The sequence below is a fragment of the Onthophagus taurus genome, chromosome 7 (assembly GCF_036711975.1).
Source record: "Onthophagus taurus isolate NC chromosome 7, IU_Otau_3.0, whole genome shotgun sequence".
Lineage (NCBI taxonomy): Eukaryota > Metazoa > Arthropoda > Insecta > Coleoptera > Scarabaeidae > Onthophagus > Onthophagus taurus.
The window spans coordinates 30,108,936-30,132,502 of NC_091972.1; the positions used below are offsets into that span (position 1 = coordinate 30,108,936).

The window sequence follows — 23,567 nt, forward strand, 5'->3', positions numbered from 1 at the left end:
TGCGTCAAAATTGCGTGTTTTGTATTGTATATCGTCTTTAGCCGTCGTCGTCAAACAACATTGTTTTGTTGAAGTGTAATTAAGTACTAACCGTTTGTTTAGGATGTCTAAAGATAGGGACGAAATTTTGGCTGATTTTCAGGTGAGTTTTTCTTCCGGATAGTTTTTATCGGCGATGATTTACGCCTATCGGAACTTGGCACAGTTTAGGTTAGAACAACCAGAGGATGACAGTACTAGTTTTGTTAAAAGTACAAAGGAATAAATTTTGTTACTTTGTAGGCATGCACTGGGATGGAGGATGTTACCAGAGCCATCAGCATCTTGGAAGAAAACAACTGGGATCTTGTGGTAAGACAATTTCATAGTTTCTATTGCTTAGTTCTTTTTGCTTTCATGGTCGACCATGAGCAAAAGTTGATTTGGAAAATTTTTCTGTTCTTGCTGAACAACAATAATGTTGCTTGTAAGACATGATTGATAAGACATTTTAGAATCTTTAATGTTGATCTTGATTTAAAAACATTATCTTAAAAAACTTTGTTATGCAAAAGGTTTTGTTGAAAAACACAATTCTCTGCAAATACAATTTTAACACATTTAAATGACTATATGGATGGAATTTTTATTTTTTTTTAGATGATGCACAGTATTAATAAAAGAATGAAAGATATTCTTAAATATATCCTTTAATAAATGAGGTTATGTATTCTAAAAGAACCAAATTAACTTTTTGGTTACTATGAAGGTAATTTTTAAGAATTCTGATGGATTTTTTGTTAAATGAGTAAAAAAAGGAACAAATACTGAGAAAAATACAGTTTTTAATGTTATTATTAGATAAAGATTTGTCATATGATATGATTCCATCATATCATATGATTTTGAAATAAATTCAAGGTTTTTTTTAATTACTGCTGATGTCTGTAATTATTCAATATGAATCATTACATTACTTTTATAAAATGTGAAATTAGTGTTCAATGAAAATTGAAATATTTCTTAATTTCGGCTATTTTTTAGATGTTAATTTGAGCAAAGCCAAGAACTGGGCAGCTAAATCATTTAGTTTAGTAAGGATGGAAAAATCACAATTTATGTTAAAAACATTAAAGTCAATGATTTTTATTGATAAAATCGTCTTCTTTTATGATCCTTTTTTAATCTTCTTTCAATTATGCTATTTTAGAATGAAACATGTTTTTTTTTCATGTTCTTGGTTGTTCGTTCATTCATTAAAACATATTTATCAATATCTTGTTGATATCTGTAGATAACGCAATAGAGATGATCTGAATGTAGCCTCTAAAATCAGTGTTGACAATTTGTTTTTCCATCTTTAATTTAATTTAATTTTCTGAAATGTGTATTGTACTATTAAGAGTTTTAATCTATAAGTGAAGTGTATATAATAAAAATGTTTGGATACAAAGAAGGACAATATAAGGAATTATAATGGACGCCATTAGAAGTGCAAGGCAAGACTTTTGTTAGAAAAGCCTAAAGATGAAGTAAGGTAGAAATTAATTTAATTAATGGTAAGTACTCTTCAGTACCAGATCAAAATAAAAGTAATAAAAGTTATAGTATATTTAATTAAATTAAATTTTAAATTTATTAGGTTACTCAACATCAGTACTGTCAATTATTTCATAATTTTTGATTTATAGAAACTGAAAAATATCTGAATCTCCATCAACCATTGATAGTATTCAGCCGTTTTTAAATATACACTCTGAAAAGCGAATACATGTCATAGCTGTACATACTTTAGCAGTCATGAACTATAACTGTGCAATGTTCTCTAATTAACTTTTGAGAGCACCTATTGGAATGAAAGAAGGTATATTATGTACAGTACTGCTCAGAAGTATATGATAATTTGGTTTTTCTCACAAACCTTTTCTAATACTGGACGAATCTTCACACAATTATCAGGCAATGCATAACAAGTGAATATAATTATATTATATTCCAGAGGACACAATATATGCCAAAGCATAGAGGCGTGACAAATTTCTTTTGAAAATCGACGTCAAGCCTAGAAATAACTTTTATTTTAATTTTATGTTTCGCGTTATTTTCACGTGATATTTTCTGAAAGTTATGAAATATTATTCTTAAGAATCAGTAAAAAGAAAGGAGTTCGAGATTTGTCGGAATTGACGCAGAAGAATATAGGGTGCTCAACAAGGATGCACACAGATGCAGCTAACCACGCAGATTTCATCGGTATTGTAGACGTGGATGACACTTGGTTGCTTCGTGACGAAGAAACTGAAATGATAGACCTCAAATCACCACCCGGCTGGAGGACAGGAAAGGCGCGATGCTGTGAAGAGCGAACACACGGCTCACGACGGTATAGATTGGGGGAGAATTGTGCAATTATCCGCAGCGCCAACCGTCTACATCGACGGTCAAGAGAAAGCTGAAGGATGCAGGACTCATTGGTCGACATCCGGTAAAGAAACCACTCGTTTCAGCTAAGAACAGGAAGGCGCGCGTGGAGTAGGCGAAGGCGCCCCTCAACTGTACCCGACAGCAGTGGGAGAACGTCCCTGTGGAGCGACGAGAGCAAGTTCCTGCTATTCGGAACTGATGGCATATCTTGCATACGCCATCTTACGGGCACTCGCTTCGATCCCAAGTACCTGCTTCCCACGACGAAGCATGTCGGTGGTTCCATCATGGTGTAGGGGTGCTTCAGCGCTGCTATCACCGGCCTTCTGGTTCGCATTTCTTGCCCAATGGACCGCCAGGAGTACAGGGACTGTCTGCAAGATGACATGCTTCATGAGGAATGTCCAACTGGATCGCGCAGCGTCGAGTGGCATTAATGGACTGGTGCAGCCAGAGCCGCCCGGATCTCAACTTCTTCGAACCACTGTGAGACACTCTTTAACACAAGTTGACTCGTTCGGGCCACTTACGCCGACGAAAAGCTCCATCAGCTGCAGGCGAAGTGGGTGAAGATCCACTATCGATGCATTGATCGATTCCATGCCCAGATGTCAGGCTGTGATCAATAGGATGAGTTACCCAACCAAGTACTAGGTTGCTCTACATGGCCGATTACCGTTCACGATTGTTATGTTGATATTGATTGATTTTGTTGACATCGCTTTATAGCTTATTTTGGTATTTTAATAAAAATAATTTTTTAATAACTCAAAGTTGAAACGGATTCTTCTACACAAGTCTATGTCATGTGAAATACATTGCAAAAACTATGGTAAAAAAATGGTCTGCTTTCATAAAGTTTCAAAAAAGTTATGTGGGAAAAAACAAATTATCATATACTTTTGAGCGGTACTGTATATAGGAATCCGTTTTTGATACATAATTAGCGCGACTAAAAGTTTTACTATGGTCAAAGATAAATATGTTTGTTGAGTTGCAGTTGCGTTGAGTTGCGCGAGATGAGAAGATTTGACAAGTAGTTTGGCCCCTTGTATAAAAAGGGAAGGAAAAGGACAATGGAGAGTTATAGAAGCATCAGCTTACTGAATACGACGTACATCTTGTACGCGAAGGAGGCTCCTGCTAGATGGTCAGGTAGGGTTTAGAAAGGGAAGGGGAGCAATAGACAACGTGTATATATTGAAACACCTGGTTGACAGAGAACTTGATGGAAAGGGAAGGAAGCTTTATACTTTATTTATCGATTTAAAGGCGGCGTTTGTCGGAGTAAATAGAGGAAAATTATGGGAAGAGATGGAAAGAAGAGGGATATCTGGAAAAATGATAGATAAGGTGAGAGAGATATATGTGGAAACGGTAGCTAGAATAAAGGTGCGAGAAGAACTTCGCGAAAGATTTTGGATGACAAGGGGATTGAGGTAGTGATGTCCGCTTAGGCCCACCTTTTTTGCTTTGTACACTGTAAACGTAGAGGACAGACTGGCCGGGGTAATGGGAAGGTGCATGTACTGGCGTATGCCGGCGATTTGGTAGTGATCGCGAGGAAGGCGGGTGAGATGACGGCAATGATGCAGTCTTTGGAAAGGTATTTTAGATTGAAGGATTTTGGAGGTGAACATAGACAAAATGCAGATAATAAAATTCTATAAAGGAGGTCGAAGGAAGACTGATGACTGGAGATGGGAGCGGAGGGTGATCGAGGAGGTGATGGAGTACACATACTTGGGGTACAGGTTTAAAGAGAACAACAAGGAAGGTTGTGTTTGACAGCTTGATAAAAAGTGTTATGATGTATGGGGTTGGAACGAGCGGGAGCTCTTAGAGAATATGCAGACCAAGTACTGGAGGTGCGTGTTGCGGTTAGATAGGGAGACTCCGGGATATATAGTCAGGGAAGAAATAAAGGTAGATAAGGTGAGGGTGGAGACGGGTAAGCGAGCGGTGCGTTTTGAGGAGAGGATGGAAGGAAGGGTGCATTGTAAAATCTTGGGGGAGTGCTACAGGCAGATTGAGGCAGGAATGGGTTGTTATGGGTATCAAGAGAGGAAGGAATACTGCAGAAGAGTGGGGTATTGAGATGCGGAAACAGCTGGAGAGCAGGAACAGGGATGTGGCATTTCAAGAGAGAGGGATGGAGGCAAGGGAAAGTATGTACAATCCAAAATATTGCGAAACTGTAGTGGAGGGACTACCAATGTACATGATGAATGATGACGGAGAGGGATGAGGAGGGGAACAGGATTATAACCACGTTTAGATGTGGTAATGAAGAAATTGCAAATAGGTATTGGATGGAGGATGAGAAGTCTTTACAGTGAGTGTAGTGAGTTGAGGGAGGAGGAGCTGGATTGGTGGCGGGTAGTGGGGGAAATGTTGATTTTCAAGATTTGCAAGGTATTAAGGCTTGTGGTTTATGGCGATAAACGCGAAATTATAAAATACACGGCCCGAAAATTGATGTTTCAAAATCTTCATCGTTGCCAGAGCTGTCGTTGCAACATTTCTAGTGACCCCAGCTTGTACCAGGTGCTTTTTTGCGTACAGGAACGTTGCAGGGCGATGAAAATGCACGCTGCGTTAAAACAACAGACCGCAAGTTGATGAAATAAGCACTAACAATAATTAAGTGTTTTTCAAGTGTCTATCGCTCCATTGTTTGGTGTCAACTAGGGTTCGCAAAATCAGGTGTGTATACAATATTTCAGAGAGTAAAAGAAAATGAAGCAAAATGTGAGAAATGTTACGCAATTTTAAAATGTGCGGATTTAAGCACATCAGTTTTAGCAAGCTATTAAAAACAAAACACAAAATCGATATTAAACAAAATATTGATGATGACGAACCTCCTGAAAAGAGAAATAAGAGTGCTGTTGAATCTTCTAGCATGGTGAATTTCATTCAAAGAGAATCCATGGCAGAATTACTAGCCAAGTGTGCTGCTTATGATGGTTTTTCTATTACTGCACACAATGGAAGAAACTTAGGCGATATTTCAATAAAGAGTTCTTGCGGTGTCTATGAAGTGCAGGTATTAGTTGACAGAAAATCAAATGAACGCTATTGAACGCTGAATGATATTACGCTAAATAATGAAGATGGGGCCAGCGTTATGAAAAAATATTCACAGTTGAATGGTGTTGAAAATCAATTTTGCCTTAACTAGGCAATTAATTTAGCTGTAATCGATACCTTTTATAAAAAATGTAATAGTACCAGCCTAGCACAAGAATTTTCGGATGAAGAAACAGGTTATCATTTTGATGCGTTTCGAGATGATAACAATGAAAACAATAATGAGTACAGTTTGGAAGATAAAGATGTGGAGAACATTTTGCAAAATGTGCGCCAGATAGTAAAATTTTTCGGAAAATTGCCAGTTAGGAATGGCATATTGCAATGATATGTTTTTGAAACAGAAAGCAAATCCCTCTTACTAGAGGGATAGATTATAGAACTAGATGGAATTCACTGGTATAAGTCATTCAAATAAAAGACTGCATAAACAAAGTATTAGAAGAAATCGGACGTAGTGATTTGTACATTGCAAAGGATTTTAATTGATATATTGAAACTTGTGGAATTGGCAGTTATAGAACTGAGTAAACCATCCTCAAATTTAATAAACGCAGAGGGTGTTATAATATGTTTACTTAATAAATTATAGCAAAACGATAGTGAATTTGGAAAAAAATGTATCACTCAATAAAAAAAAAGAATTTTAGAAAGGAGACGCATACATTTAACTACGCTATATAAATTTTTACATAGCGGATCTTTCCCGCAAAGGGACAAATTTTTGGAAATTTAAAATTTTGCGAAAAGCTTGACATATGCGTTAGCATCTTCTTTGGTGGAAAGATTATTTAAAGTTCCAAATAACGAAGGTATTGAGAAGGAAGCTGATGCAATTAAAGAAGTAACAAAACCTGCAACTACAGGAACATCTTTGTTTCAGCACATCCAAGAAACGATCTCAGAAATGATGCAGGATACAGAAAAAGACAGGAGAGACCGAGTTTGGAAATAACTTTAAAAAAGAATTAAAGATGTTTGGAGCCACATAAAATTAAGACAATTTATACAAAGCTTTGGGGACTATACAACCGACATATACTGAAAGTGAAAGAGTTTTTTCCGTTGCGGGTAACTTTTGTACAAAGTTAAGGTCAAAAATGAAATTCGACCAAATAGACGCGTTAGTTTTCTTAAAATATTATTTTATAAAAACATCAAGTTTATAAATTATATTTTAATTTTGTTTTTGTAGAAAAATATATCTTTTCTGTTGTATATTTTATAATTTCAATATACATAATATCTGCTTTGTATAGTTTTAATATGATAATTATTTTGACATCCTTCTATAAACACTTTGTTGTACTTTACGCAAATTTTTTGGTTAACCGGTTTGCCATTATTAATTAACCGAAAAACCGCTTTTTGTGAACGTTAGTGTCAACCAATTCTCTATCAGATATTATGTATTGCAATTAATAAAAATTATGTATTTTTTTTTAATCTACTTGTTAGTTGATAACTTTAGTTGTGTTAGCACTCATAGTATGCCACATTTCTAATCGTATATCTTGTATATATCAGTTCTTAAAACTACGCTATGTTAATTAATTATCCTACCCTGCGTCATCATTTCAAATACGCAACCAATATCACAGTATTAGTCTTGCAATACGCAAATCGCCTAATGTGCGATTTGCACTGTGATATTGGTTGCATACTTGCAATGATGACGTCGAGTAAGATAATTAATTAACGCACTGTATGTATATTATGAAATACATGTATATTCCGTAAAATTAAGTCTGAATTATGCATATTCGACCGAAATATAAATGAATTGAAAATATTAGTGGGCTTATTTCCTGTCTGATTGCCTATATAATATAAACTGACAGGCAAAAAAAACGGCTACTATAAATTAGGCACAACTTCAAAGCTGGCTTTCTCGCGAACCGCGCATTCGCTTTTGATGATTCTTTTTTTTGATGGAAAGGTTGATTCTTCTGTAATAATCCTACGATAGATATTTTCATTCACGTCATGTAGTCGACGCGGCATCGAACTGATTAGGTTCGTAATTGATTCCTGAAGAATTGCGGCAAACTCTTCTTCAAGAGCAATTCGTAACTCCTGAAGGTTGTTCGGTAGGACAGGACGACGATGAATGCGTCTCTGAAGTTGGTCCCAAATATGTTCGATAGGGTTAAGGTCCGGGCTGCACACTGGCCACTCCATCCTTTCAACACGTGCTACGTGCGGTGGCGCATTGTCATGCATTAGCATGAATCACCAATAAAATGGGAATAGGGCCAGCTTCTTGCAGAATATCTTGGATATAACGGTGGGCATTTAGCGTGCTATTTTCAACAAGATGCCCATGTCATGACCGACCCTCCATGAAAAGGTACCCTTTCCGAAATTGTGCAGGTCGCAAACCTTTCGTTACGACGTCTCCACACTCGTTCTCGACCATCAGGTGACCGGAGACAAAATCGGGACTCGTCAGTGAAGAGTACCGAACCCCATTGTTCCATTCCCCAATTCATATGTATGCGCCCAAATTAAAGACGTACTCGCCGATGTCTCTGGAGCAGCCGCTGTCTTTTGGCAGGTCTTCTTGCAGTCAGATCACTTTCAGCAAGTCTTCGACGAATGGTTCTTTCACTTCCGTCAACCCCACGCACCATTTGAAGACGATGCCGAGTTTCTACAGCTGTCGTTCTACGATTCCTCAGAGTGTTTAGAACAATAAATCGGTCATCAACTGCTGTTGTCACTCGTCTTCTACCGGAACCTTGTCGCCTAGTAAAATTTCCGGTATCCACATAGCAGTTCCAGGCATCCCGAACTATTGTTTGGGGTATAACCAACGTATGCCATCGTCAATTAAAGTAACAATACGCGCAACATCAGTTACTGACACCGGCATCTTTAATAACTGTCAATTTACTATTCGAAACAACTTTGTCTTGTTTTCACAGGCGTTCGCTTTAAAACACTGCATCCTCGTTAGTAACAGAGATAATAGAGTGAATAAAAGAACAAAATGTTCAGAAAAGATTGGGCTACCGTTTGATTCCAGTTAACACCCGCTGCTGTAGCATCTGCACCCCACAGGGTATTACATATTTCGAGAAAAAAGTTTTTCTCATTCTTGTACCCCGTATATGCTCAAATTAATATCCGAATAAAAATTATAGTCTATCGCAGGATTATTACAGAAGAATCAACCTTTCGATCAAAAAAAGAATCATCAAAATCGAATGAGTGGTTCGTGAGAAAGCCACCTTTGAAGTTGTGGCTAAATTTTAGTGGCCGGTTTTTTTGCCGGTCAATGTATCAAAATAACATCATTTATTGAAAGAATATCACTGTTAAATTTTTATATCTTTAGAATATATCGTTTATGTATTAATCCAAAAGTACATTAAGAAAAGTAATGATAACAAATTTATTGTATTTATTTTAATAGCGATCTGTTAATGAAGTAATGCCACAAGAATCCCAATCCTTTCATTCGCACTCAATGCACGATGTCGAAATGGTCTCTGAAGTGATAGATATACCGGCAAGTCCCGTCGAATCAGCAACGGATATGCTTTCGGTGGGCAATAACGTCGGTCACGCAAGGGCTCGAAGCATGCCTACTTTGGAGGATGGTTTTAATAACTCTGTTCATCAGCCGTCGACATCCGCCTCCGTAACCAGGCAGAATACCGTTCAGTTTAACGTACAGTTTGGTGACAGGATTATAAATATCGATATTCCGGATACTGGAACAATAGGTGATATTAAAAAAAACATTTTTTTTCAAAATAAATCATTAATGTTTTTTTAGCTGATATAAAAGCAAGATTATACCGGGAATTGAAAATACCGCCTTGTCAACAATTGTTGTCTGGTTGGGCTAGACACGATCAGTTTGAGCATGTGCCAGTTAAATCATTGATGGCACCCAATCAAAACGCATTGAGTTTGACAGTTAAACCTACGAATGGAGGGATTTTAGCAGATCAAGAGTATTTACTTTTATGATTTAACTTTTGCTTTATGATTTTATGTCAATTTTTAGTAACAACATAACTGAACGTCTTAAAGGAACTTACGTTCTTAAGATTAAGAATTTATCTGAAGCAAATAAAGAATACCACGTGAACTATCCTGGAACGAAAACAATACTTGAAGTGAAAAATGACGTTTATACTTTTACAAATATACACGTTCGTAATCAGATTTGGACAGGCTGGCCGCCAAATATAGACGATCAAAGCATGTTAGCACTATCAGGAATCAAGTAAATTACGTTTCAGTTCATCCAAAGTAACTTTGCGGGTGAGATTTTGAAGGCGGCGAACAAAACCTCACTTGCAAAATAATGTTGAACGAATTCTATTAAAATTAATTTTTGATTGCAGTTATCCAGAACATGAACTCACCGTTCGACAAAACATCTTGATTAATCACACTAGAGATAAACGGCCCAGCAGTACCAATGTAGTCCAAATAGATAGTGATGATGAGGAGTACGAAGACGCTTCGGAATCTTTTAATGTAGATGATGATATTTTTGTCGATAATGTTACAACGAAAAGAGTGGAACCTTTAAGTAAGTTTTTAATGTTTAATTCTACTTTATACCTTGGATTTTGGACAATTTAATTATAATATTTCATGGAAAATAGTTTCACAGAAGCAATTTTATTGTTCATTTGTAATAATATTTCCTATAAAAAATAAATTAAATCGGCGAAAATTACAAAATTAGAAAAAATTGTCGATTATTACAAAAATTTATTTCTCAAGAACTAAAAGTGATTTTTCAAAACGGCTTTTTGCATTAAAAAGAGAATACTATAATTAATAATTGGTGATATTTCCACAATGATCCTTTAAGAAATTAATTTTATAGCGAATTTTGAATGTTATCGATGAAAATTGCAACGTCGAAAATGTTATCAAAATTTTAATATTGTTTTCTCAAAAACTAAAAGTTATTTTTCAAAACGGGTTGGTTCATTGAAAGAGGACACTTTTATTAACACTTTGGGAAATTTTCATACTCATATTCCAAGAACTGGATTTTATACAAATTTTTAAAACTTAATCGGCGAAAATTGCAAAATTCGAAAAAATTGTCGATTATTTCAAAAAGTTACTTCTCAAGAACTAAAAGTGATGTTTTTAAAAAATAAACAATGTTTATATTAAAATATATTTCATAAATTTATTAACTCTACCGGTTTCGGCCTAGACCATCGTCAGGAGTCTATAAGGTTTTAAACATTCACAAAATACAATTAAATTAAGGATAAAATTAAAAAATATAAAATGTTACTTTACCTTGTTGTATAACGTTGAGGTTAGGAAACACATTCAAATTTACATTTAAATTTTGATATATCATTAATGGACTGTAAAATAAATAGAATGATGTATTGAAATAGATGCAAATCGAAAGATTTAACAATTATTGTATTACCTAAACTTAAAAACGAGAATAGCGATGTAGCAGATGTGTCCAGTGAAACATATAATTGCATATAATGTCGGGTGGAACATAATCATGTTCCACAGGTGGGTGTGTCGTTTTGTCAAGAACGCATGTGTAGAATTTTATTAATAGACTGGATTAATATGGTTCAAAATAAAATGGAATTTATTTATAGAATAGTGTTTGGAAATTATTGGGATATGGGAACCAGTTGGATTGTATTCCTCGTGTGTAAAAAAAGGTAGAGGATTTAGGGAATAAGAAATTTAGTTAAATGTATTTTTTGGTGGTTTGGATTTAATGTTGTATGGGTTTGATAGGAACCTGTATAGTAGGGGGATTTTTTGTAATTGTACCTGGTCGTTTAAATTTGCGGTGTTTTGGATTTTGTCGATTTCATATGCTTCAAATAGGGTGAGTCAAGGCTTCAACTTTGTTATGTTGATGGAGGAGTTTTATATTTTTAGTTTCATCAAAGCTGTGGTCGTTTGTAAGAAAGTGTCTTCCGAAATTTGAGTTTCCGTTTTGTTTATGTTCTTTAATTCGTTGTCTGATGTTTCTTCCTGTTTCGCCAATGTATGTTGCTCTGCAGGTATCGCATTGAAGTGAGTAAACGCCGCTTTTAGATAGTGGATCAATCTGATCTTTTGCGTTATTTAAGATTTGTAATGGACTTGAGTTTATTTTGAAGGTGATTTTTATGTTGTATCTTTTGAAAATTCTTTGTATGTCTATTGCAAGGTTGCCAGGGTAATTTACGGATCTGTATAGGATGGATTCTTTATTTTCAGGTGATAAAATTTTACTTATGTCAGAGTTCATTTCTTTTTGTATGTTTAGTGAGTTGATTATCAGCTATGAATTGAGGTGGAAAATTATTGTTATGTGCGATGTTCTTAATTATTTATATTTCTTGGTTTTTGTACTTGTTTGTCAGTTGTTCTTGTATACGATGTATGTATGAGTTGAAAGCAGCATGGTTGTGTATACAGGGTGTCCCGTTAAGCGTACGGAGCGGCTGTATCTCAATAACGGTAAGGCCTAGAGGTTTGGGAAAAAAATCGTTTACATTTTAATATCTCCTGGACCATTCAACCGATTTGAATATTTTTGGTCTTGTTTGAAAGAGCATTTCATGCTCTTTTAAAAGATATTTTTAGTAAGCCCGCTTGATTTAAAACAAATAAGCTAGAGGGCGTTATCTGCAGCGGTTACATATTTTAGTGATTTTGAAAAAAAGTTAAATGGAACGGTACTATTTACTTCACAGACCGTTAATCACCATAAAATTTGCTAAATATTAGTGAAAACCGCATCTCGATATCTCCATCCATTCTCGAATTATAAAAGAAAATGTTAAAAATTCGTATATCTTCATCGGATCAAGTTACCTTAGGAAACAAATAAGAGAGAACAAAAATTTTACTATCTAGAACCTTCCTTCACACTTTATCCAAGCTTAGAACTGCTTCAAAACTACTTTTGAGGCGTGTTGAAAAGCCAACGGATCAATGAAACATCAACAATGATAATAAAACAAAATAAATCAAAACACTTAGAGTAACTTAAAATTTTGGCAAAAATAACTCACTAATGTGCGACATGCCTTCCATAAACCTCGATGCATTTATGTAATCTAGTTTCGACGAAAAAAAAGCGCTGCTTAAGTCTCGGCCCTGGACACGTTTCTAATGGTATTTAGTGTTTGTCATATTTTCCCTGGTTATTGGTTTTTCTTGAAAAGTCAGGTCGTTTAGTCTACCCAATAGATAGAGGGGTGAAAGCAATGTGGGTTTTGCTCGAACCAAGAATGCATATTATGCAAGTTTACATCAGCTTGTGGACAGATGCTTCATGCATCCATAGCATTTGTGATAAAAGATTTGGATTTGCCCAAATAATATTTAAAAGTCAATGGTAATAGTTCAGTCTGTTATCATAATCGGTATCTGTTAAGGCCTGATGTAAAACAACGTGGTGGAGATATTATTCTCTTGAGAACTCTTGTGGACAATTGTTTTCGGAGTTCCCAGATTATGTGGGATCACATTGCGCACCAATGTGATTTACGAATTCATAGAGATGTCTGAATGGGCTACACGTTGCCAGTTTTCCGTAATCGCTAAGTTAATCTTAAAAATACTTCTAGAGAAAAATGTCTTTCTTTGTCGTAATTACATTGCACATTTTTGCCATGCAGTTGCATCGTATTCGAAACATTGAAAATAAATCATCATACGCTCTATCATACGCTTCTGCGTTAGTAAATGACATGTTTACAGTTACCATGGTTATGTGATTTGTTTTTCTTGATGAGGTAACTGGATCCAATTGATGGCACTCAAGTTTTTAACATTTTCTTCTATAACTCGAGAACGGGTGGCGATATCGAGATGCGGTTTTCACTAAAATTTAGCAAATTTTAAGGTGACTAAGGGTCTGTGAAGTAAATAGTATCGTTCCATTTAACTTTTCTTCAAAAATCACAAAAATATGTAATCGCTGCAGATAACGTCCTCTAGCTCATTTGTTTTAAAGCAGACGGTCTTACTGAAAATATGTTTAAAAAGAGCATAAAATGCTCTTTCAAACAACTCCGAAAACATTCAAATCGGTTGAAAGGTCTAGGAGATATTAAAATGTAAACATATGAAAACGCATTGGCCTCCCCCTCCCTTATTATGACAGATATGAGAAATATCGCAAAACAAAAGCGATGCGGTATTATCCAAGCTATTAAATGATGTTGTCAAAGTTATAGCTCATCGTTTAAGTTTCTGAGATAGCGGGAACTTTATGTTTCGCAATGGCAGTTACGCCCCCTAGCGGTAGAATTACGAACTTTAAAATAATTTCCAGCCATTTCTCTTGGTCACTTTGCTTATAAGGATTTTTTTCCCAAACCTCTAGGCCTTACCGTTCTAGAGATACAGCCGCTCCGTACGCTTAACGGGACAGCCTGTATAGTGGTGAAAGTATTACTGTATCTGATTGAGTAGGTTTCCTGTATATGTTGTATTCAATCCTACTTCCAACTTTTTTCAGAGTAAGATCTAAGAAATTGATGGATTCATTCTTTTCAATTTCCATAGTGAAGTTAATTTTGTTGTGGAAAGTATTGACGTGTTGTGGAAAGTATTGACGTGTTGTAGAAGTTCACTGATGTTGTTGGGCGAAGAGTTATCTCAGAGAATCAAGATGTCATCAACATATCTTTTCCATAGTAAAATGTATTTATTGAATGGACCAGTAGGTTCAAGTAGTGACGTTTCTAGTTGGTCTATGAAGAAATTCGCTAAGTGGTGAACCCATTTAGAGTCCGTCATTGTATTTAAACATTTCTCCATTGAATTGGCAAAAATTAAGTTCGGTGCAGTGTTTTATTAATTTAAATAATTGTTTGGTATTGGTTGTATTTAGACGGATTTTCAGGTAATTGTGAACTATGGTTGAGGTTTCGTGGATAGGTATGTTGGTATAGAGGTTGATATGAGAAATTGTTTCTATTAGCTCTTTTCTATTTTTGATTGTGTTAGCAGGTTTATATTGTAACTGTCTGGTAATAAAGAGATTGATGAATCTGGCGATTTTCTGAGTACTTGAGTTGACAGATGTGATTATGGGGCGAATAGAATGGTTTTGTTTATGTAATTTTATGATTGAATATAGCATAAGAATTCTAGGGTTCATCGGTATAAGGTTAAATTCTTTAAGGTCTTGTTCTTTTATAAAAGAGCTACATTCTTTAATTAACTTTTTAGTTTTGGTATGGAATGTGTGAATGTGACAAAACGACACACCCACCTGTGGAACATGATTATGTTCCACCCAGACATTATATGTTTCACTGGTTTCACTTGACACATCTGCTATATCCCTATTCTAGTTTTTAAGTGTAGGTAATACAATAATTAAAATAAAGAATTGCACTTTTTGTAATGGATAGTTTATTATATTTTCGTTCTACCAGTTTCGACTCAACTTAGAGTCATCTTCAGGAATACGTCATAGTTTGAACTAAAAGCATGGTACTATTATTGAACATTTGTTCGTGATTAAAAAGCAGTAAGGATATCAAGAACTTAATAATTGCGTAATTATGGGTGGATGTGATGATCGATGAATTGGCTGACAAGATGGTTGTGAGCCAGCCAATCAAACTATGACGTGTTCCTGAAGATGACTCTAAGTTGAGTCGAAACCGGTAGAACGAAAATACAATAAACTATCCATTACAAAAAGTGCAATTCTTTATTTTAATACGAATAATGGAAACAAAGAATAATTACACCAAAATACAATAATTGTTAAAACTTTCGATTTACATCTGTTTCAATACATCATTCTATTTTATTATCAGTCCATTAATGATATATCAAAATTTGAATGTAATTGAATGTAAACTTGAATGTGTTTCCTAACCTCAACCTTATACAACGAGGTAAAGTAACATTTTATATTTTTTAATTTTATCAAAACTTCAAATATTGTTTTCTCAAAAACTAAAAGTTATTTTTCAAAACGTGTTGGTTCATTGGAAACAGGACACTTTTATTAACACTTTGGGAAATTTTCATACTCATATTCCAAGAACTGGATTTTATACGAATTTTGAAAACTTAATCGGCGAAAATTGCAAAATTCGAAAAAATTATCGATTATTTCAAAAATTTATTTTTCAAGAACTGAAAGTGATTTTTCAAAACGGCGTTTTGCATTAAAAAGAGTATACTTTAATTAGTAATCGAAAGTGATAACAGCGACAGTTCTGTTAGTAATGAATGTGATGATGAATTACAAGCGAAGGGAAGAAAACTAGACGAAACTGTAACAAGAGATTTTATAGGTATACCAGATGTCCCTCAGAAGTGGCTCACCCCCATATTTTTTTATTAGTGATATAACAAAACCATTTGGAATGCATAATTAGGCTGTTAAAACGGATTATCTTTGTCTTATTATGTCTTTGTACTTCCGATTATACCGGATGTGAGTACTAATTTCGCTATTTTTTAAAATCTATAATTTTTTTTCTTCTGTTGGGTAAACAGCGTAATTTCACATAACTTTTACTAGAAAAGATTTTCACGATCGCTTATAATTTTTGAAAAAAAAATTGTTTTCGTTATTTTTTAACGTTTTGACGTATAGTTGCTGGGTTAATAGTACAAAATACCCTGTGTCTCTCTTGATTTGCTATTTCTCGAGCTGTGATCACTGCTATGCTTTAGTCAGTGGTTCTTTTTTAATAGTGGTGTAAATTAACAGTTGTATTAAATTACTTTTAAAAGAAAAACGCGATCAAACGATTAAGTTTAATTCAATTATTTAAAATTTTTTGTTCTTTTACACCAAATGTACTGTAGCTGATAGTAACTTACAATGTACAATGTCTATTGTACAGGGTGTCCAAATTTTGATAGGTTTGCAAGGTATCTCAGTTATTATGAAAGATAGAAAGTTACGGCTTTCGCGAACCTGAGCTCCTTTTTTGTGAAACTTGCAATGGCGCAAACCAAATTTTCATAACCCTCTTCGTTTTTGATTTACAGGGAGTGTTTGAAATTTACGATTTTCAGATACCTCTTGTATCTTGGCTACCCGGAAACTTAGTGAGAAAGTAAAAACGGGTTCTAATAGATTTTTTCACGTGGAATCCAATGGTGCACGTAGAATTTTTCTAGTCATCACGGTTTTTGAGTTATAAACACAACTCAAATACTGAATACTCAACTTCTAAAATACTCAGCTCTTTATAACGGATTATAATGGATTCGACGTGAAATCTATTAGAACCCGTTTTTACGTTTACGGATAGCCGAGATACAGGAGGTGTCTGAAAATCGTAAATTTTGAAACTCTCCCTAAAAACGAAGAGGACTATGAAAATTTGGTTTGCGCCATTGTAAGTTTCACAAAAAAGTAGCTTATGTTCGCGAAAGCCGCAACTTTCTATCTTTCATAATAACTGATATACCCTGCAAACCCATCGAAATTTGGACACCTGTACATTATAATTTGGATTGTTTATTTTATTTTAGTTAGAACCTTCTAGGTCACCTGACCTCACACCTTTAGATTATTTTTATGGGGCAAAATCAAAAATGAGCTGTATAATACACCAGTAAGGTCTCGTGAGGCATTAGAAAATAAATCGAGTTAGAAATTGTATTACCTAAATATCTCCGTAGGAATAACGTTGAGTCGTTAGATCGACAATACGCAAGATACAATTATGTCAAAATCGAGGCGGGAGCATCTTGAAAATTTAGAGAATTAGTTTTTTTGAACTTATAATATACAACTAATACAACTGTTAATTTACACCATTATTAAAAAAGAACCACTGACTAAAGCATAGCAGTGATCACTGCTCGAGAAATAGCAAATCAAGAGGGACATAACGTAGTGCGTCAAAAGTTGTAATGTAACGTTAAAAAATAACGAAAATAATTTTTTTTTCAAAAATTATAAGCGGTCGCGAAATATTTCAAGTAAAAGTTATGTGAAATTATGTTGTCTACCCAACTGAAAAAAAAAATTATAGATTTAAAAAAAATAGCGAAATTAGTACTCACATCCGGTATAACCGGAAGTACAAAGAGAATGATTTCATGTCGTAATAATCCGTTTTAACGGTCTAACTACTCATTCTAAATGGTTTTCTTATATCACTAATAATAAAAGAAAATATAGGGGTGAGCCATTTCTGAGGGACACCCAGTATTGTATTGGGATTGTTACAATGAGGTTACTAATGACAAACCTGATATAAATAAAGTTGTATTCAATGAAAAAAGTCCTATTGGGGTTGAACTTGATTATTATCTGCAGTGTCCAACATTACTAATTACTAAAGTTGCAGAGAATATTGGGCCGCATGTTTCTCATACAATTCTTCAATACATTCGCCCTTCAAATATGAACATCAGCTAATAGCAGTAATCAGTAGTAAGCACGCATTGTGATTTCATCAAAAGCCAACTAAATGTATCTACAGGATGTTTCGGTGACTCGGGGAACAAATTTAACCACATATACTAGAGTGAAAATGATGAAATTCATGTAAAAAAAAATTAGTAAAAGTCTTCAAATTTCGAAGATACAGGCCATCAAAGTTAGGAAATTTTAACACATTTTTCCAAATATCTTAAACACTATTTACAGTAAAACGTTGGAATTTGGTACAGTGTAAATCAATGTCATGTAACATCGTTAGGCAATTTATGAATTGGATCGGTCAGCGGGAACAATGCTATACAGGTTGTTAAACTTTGTTTGTTCAGAACTTTTTTATTCTATCATAACCGTACATTTATTTTTGCAGTTTCTAATAGTAAATTTAGTTTACAAACTTTTATTACTCTTAGATAGTATCGATAAAAGTCACCGTTTTCGTGTTAAATGCAAAAATGTTGGGTTCCGATTTCAATAATAGCACTAAAAAAAAAGAAATCTAAGTTTTTGAACATTTCCTTTAGTATTTTTTATTACTTATCTTGTTATTTTATGTATGTTTTTATTATTCCTGTTAGTATTGTCGTTTTTTTGTTTATTTTTTGTTGATTTTTATTGTTTTTTATTCTTTTATTAAACCAATAAATTAAAAATGTGATTTAACTAAATCTACACTTGGACATGTTGCATTCATAATAGTTATGACAGCTCAGTTCGATTTTCTTGCCATTGCCAATTCAGATTATTTATTTATTTCTTTTTTTAGTGTTATTGAATTCGGAGCTAACATTTTTGCATTTAATACGAAAACGGTGGTTTTTATCAATATTCTCTAAGAGTGATAAAAGATTCTAAACTAAATTTACTATTAGAAACTGCAAAAATAAATGTAGGGTTATGATAGAATAAAAAAGTTCTGAGCAAACAAAGTTTAGGAACAGCCCGTATAGCATTGTTCCCGTGTACCGATCCAACTCAAAAATTGCCTAAATGATTTTACATGATATTAGTTTACACTGTACCAAATTTCAACACTTTACCATAAATAGTGTTTCAGATATTTAGAAAAATGTGTTAAAATTTCCCAACTTTGATGGCCTGTATCTTTGCAATTTGAGGACTTTTACTAATTTTTTTTACATGAATCGTCATCATTTTCACTCTAGTATACTAGGTTACATTTGTTCCCCGAGTCACCGAAACATCCTGTATATCAACGAACGCCATATAAATTCAACATTTCAATGACTGTATTTTCAAATGGGGTGGGTGGCACCTTATCTGGAAGCAAAGGAGTTAGAAGTCGTAGAACGAGCGATTTGGCATTGATTTTCTTTTTTTATCTTTTGACAACAACAACACATTTGTATACAAAACAGCCGCTTCTCTTCGTTCTTGTTCAATAATTTTGATCTTCAACTTGATTCTCACTTGACATATTATTCTTGGTGTTACTGTGTTATCATTACCAAACTCATTAAACCACCATTCATCTATTTGGTATGAAAAGAATTAGTATTTGTGTACTTACTAATTGTCAATTAAATATCCTATTCCATCTGAAGTAATTTTTAACATAGTAACTCTTTTTAGATATTATAAAACATTTCGACCATTAAAAATATTGTTCGGAAACTTGTTATTATTAGAATAATATCTGAAATTTTGTGAAACAAATATTAGATTTCAATGTAGTCATTTATATTCTAAAGAGTAGGCTACAAATTTGCTACAAAAATGAAATTAATTAATTTGTTATTATTTAGTTCCAGAAATGATTGAAGATGAAATAGTTGGCAGTATAAGTTTTGTGGAAAGATTCAGTACACGTTATGGTGCGATACATCCTCAGTTTTATCAGGGAACGCTCGAGGATGCACTTAAGGAAGCTTGTCAAAGACCAGCTAAAGACGTAAATTCATCATTTTTTTATTCAAATTTTATCTATAAATAATTTTTATTCAATTTCAGAAAAAAATCCTGGGTATTTACTTACATCACGATTCGAGCGTACTTTCAAACGTATTTTGCACTCAACTTTTGGGAGTTGAAAGCGTGATGCAAGTGATTGAGAGAAACTTCGTTTTCTGGGGTTGGGACTTAACGTTTGAAAGCAATCGCACAAGGTTACAGAATTCCGTTAGTAATTGTATGGGGGCTACAGCTGCAATGTCTTTGAGAGACATCCCTGTCGATAAGTTACCCGCTATTATTATTATTATGAAAGTTAGATCATCAACAGATATTTACAGTGTTATTTATGGTTAGTAGTTATTATATAGGCGAATCAAAACTAATAGACACAGAGCAAAAGTAATTTATTTTATTTCAATTAGTAATAATTCATAGAATAGGCAAAGTTATTAGAGAAGAATTATTCAAAGAGTTGGACAAAGATAAATAGAATTAAATTGTAATACTTTAACACATCAAATTTACGTTTGCTCTTCGTTTATTTGATTATAGATCACTCTTTGTATTGGTAAATATTTAATTCTTTTCATTATTCGTCTTCAATAATTAGGTAATGTGGGTATAAACGAATTACTTTCAAGTTTAATTGAAGCTGTTGATGTCTTCACTGATCAACAAAGGGTTGAAGTAAAAGAAGAACAAGAAAGAGCTGAGAGGGAACTTGTTAAATGGGAACAAGATATGGCTTATAGGGAAAGTTTGGAAGCGGATAGGTAAGTTTCGGCTTTTTCTTGTTATCTACTTTAGATAAAAAAGAGTAATTATATATAAAATTGATAAATAATTAAACTAAAAAGTTTTGTTAATCAAACTATTTATAAATTCCATTATTATTTTTTGTAGAGCGAAGGAAGAAGCTAAACGTTTAATAGCAGAAGCAGAGGCAAAAGAAAAATTACGCGTTGAAACTGAACGTTCGGAAAAGTTGGCCCAAAAAGAAGCATATCGTCGTGAAGTGGAAGCAAGTTTACCGCCGGAACCTTCAGCAGAACAAGGTGATAGTATAACGCAAATCCGATTTCGACTGCCAAATGGTAAAAATTTAGAAAGAAGGTTCCTGGCAAACACGCAGTTGAAAGTTCTTTTGGATTACTTAACGGTACAAGGATACCCAAATAACGAGTATAAAGTGATTTCTAGCTGGCCTAGACGAGACGTAAGACTTTGTTTTGTAAGAAAATGGTTTTTAAAAATTGTTTGTTTTCAGTTGACTACCCTGGATAACACAAAGACATTGCAGGACTTGAAATTATGTCCGAAAGAAACTGTGATATTAGAGGAACGATAATCCGCACATTCCCCTGAATTTTCTGTCGTCCTGTTTCCCCCCTCCCCTGAAACGATTACAGGATTTATAAAGATAAAAAAAGGAAAAAACCACACACACGGTCCCATGATATGGCAAATATATGTTAATCTAAGCGCAGTGCACGTGACTAGCAGCCTGAGTTTCATTGTCATGGCGTAATTTGTAATTTCTACTACATAATACTAATTGTATTTAGTACGTTTATTTATTAATAATAATAATTCATATCTGTGGCGTTTTCTATCTTATTTATTTTTCAATTCAAAAACAATTGGTATGAATTTATTTAACCCTATAATTTTATTAATATTTATTTAAATAAGGAAAGCATTGCGACTGATGTCACATTTATCATTAGAACAAAAGGGTTATACAAAATATGATAAAGTTATAAGTCATGACGACTCATCACTATTGTAGCAATCCATTTTCAAAGTTGAATAAATTTATCAAGAGGTGACAAAAATGGGCCTTAAACTGACATTATTACTTCAATTTTAATAATTTTCTGGATGTCTGTAAATTAGCCTTACAGGTGTTAGAATTTGAATTATTTTGAAATTTGGTTTTATATTTAAAATAACTATGAAAGATAATATTCGATAAATGCCTTTCTTCTAGTGTGGCGCATTTCGAAAACGATTCAAGTTAAAAGTATGATTGCTTGTAATGACTAATAACACCCAAATTTAGTACTCATTGGATAATTTCTTCCCCAACCTTCTGTTCATGGTTAATTAATAAGCTATTTAATATTTATTTTAAGGGGAATGTTTGAGTTGGAAATTTTTAAACATTAATTTCTCCTACTCAGTTTGTTTTTGATATGGAAGCAAATTTGAGAATATAACAAGTGATGTAAGTGAGTTGCATAATCGCTTTTCTAGGAAGGTATTAGAGGAGGATATTATGAATAACGTAAAGGGTAATGAGATGAAAGTCGTGTAATATTTTAAGGATATTTTGCGCTTGTTGGAATATATCGTCTTATAGAGTAACGTTTTGGTTTTGTTTGTCCAAAACGAATATGAGTAAAGTGTTTCGCAAGAAGATTAGCTTTTTCAGATTCTGTGAGTTTGAAGGAATTTTGATATTTTGAAGGAACTTGTTTTCGGATTTCGTTCCAGGTGGAATTATCATTTTGAAGGTTTTTTTTTTGAATAAAGTTGTTAAAAACAACTTTATTTAAACAACATAGGCGTTACAATTAATATAAGCTTCCATTAGTCGACCACAGTGGACGACTACTGGAGTGTTAGTGTACGAAACGTTTTCCAGTCGTCGACCGCTTCTTAAAATACGTAGAGTGTTCCTAAGAGTGATATTCAGAAACATCTTTAACACATGCAATTCATGATGGTATGGGAATAAGAGAAGCTTCTCGAAATTTTCAGATTCCCAAAACTAGCCTGATAGACAGGCTTAAAGGCAGAATAAAAATGAGGCCTTTGATTATGGGGGTATCTCAGTCAAGAAGAGGAAAAAAATTATCTTTGTGGCTAAAAGATTTATCTATGACGAACACAATTCAAAGACTGAAGCCTAGGGACAAATGGTTTAAAGCATTTTGTAGACGACAAAATATTGTCTTTAGGGAGCCCGAAGCTCTGTCAAAATCACGCGCAATAATTCGGAGAATTGAACCACTTCTACATACGTTTGTCTACTTTGCCAGAAAGTATTAGAAATTGCTTTAAACGATGTGGTGTTTTTTCACTAGACCCGAGAGATTGGCCGAAGATATTACAAAATGCGTTCAGAATCGATTAAAAAACACAACATTGAGAGCTATCGATTCAATTACCATGGAAGATGTAAATACGACAAAGAAAGGTCGTTTTAAAGACAGAGAGATTAAAACCAAAAAATATCGATGCAGATAAAATTAGTACTGTCTTAGATTATTTGTGAGAATCACAAATTCCTAGGACCTCAAATCTAGTGACAGTGGAAACATAGCTGGAAACACTGCTATACAGGCTGATGAAGCATTAACAATAATATTCATAGGACTTAGTTACGAGGAAGAAGAGTTTAGGAATTATAAGTGTTCGCTCTGCTCCTAATTTTGTCATAAGAAATCAGTTAATTTCTTCAGTAGTGGTTAAGATTCCATTACTTTGTAAATTTTTTTAAGTTGATTTTTTACGTTTATAATTTTTGATTTAATAAATGAGCATATGTTCTTGTCAAGACCAAATAAAAAATTAAAACATGAATATTTAATTGATTTTTATAAATAAACTAGCTGTACCTTGCGCGCGTTGTTACGCCACCAACTAAAATAAATTTGAAGGAAAGACATTACGCAAATATTCAATTCATTTTGAGTAATTTTATTGATTTTGAAGAAATCAATAAAATGACTCCTCTAGAAACCTTCGTGGGCCCATG

At 33.9% G+C, this 23,567-nt stretch overlaps 1 protein-coding gene across 1 annotated transcript; it reads left to right on the forward strand.

Annotated features, from left to right (window-relative positions):
• The first annotated feature begins 1 nt into the window (after position 1).
• LOC111429388 (Fas associated factor casp) lies at positions 2 to 21,250 on the forward strand. Its single transcript, XM_023065286.2, has 11 exons — positions 2 to 142; positions 283 to 351; positions 8,915 to 9,227; positions 9,281 to 9,461; positions 9,515 to 9,736; positions 9,858 to 10,048; positions 19,657 to 19,802; positions 19,862 to 20,153; positions 20,415 to 20,577; positions 20,708 to 21,020; positions 21,072 to 21,250. The coding sequence occupies exons 1-11, from the start codon at positions 104 to 106 to the stop codon at positions 21,150 to 21,152; spliced, it is 2,010 nt and encodes a 669-aa protein (XP_022921054.1). The 5' UTR covers positions 2 to 103; the 3' UTR covers positions 21,153 to 21,250.
• The last annotated feature ends 2,317 nt before the right edge of the window (positions 21,251 to 23,567 follow it).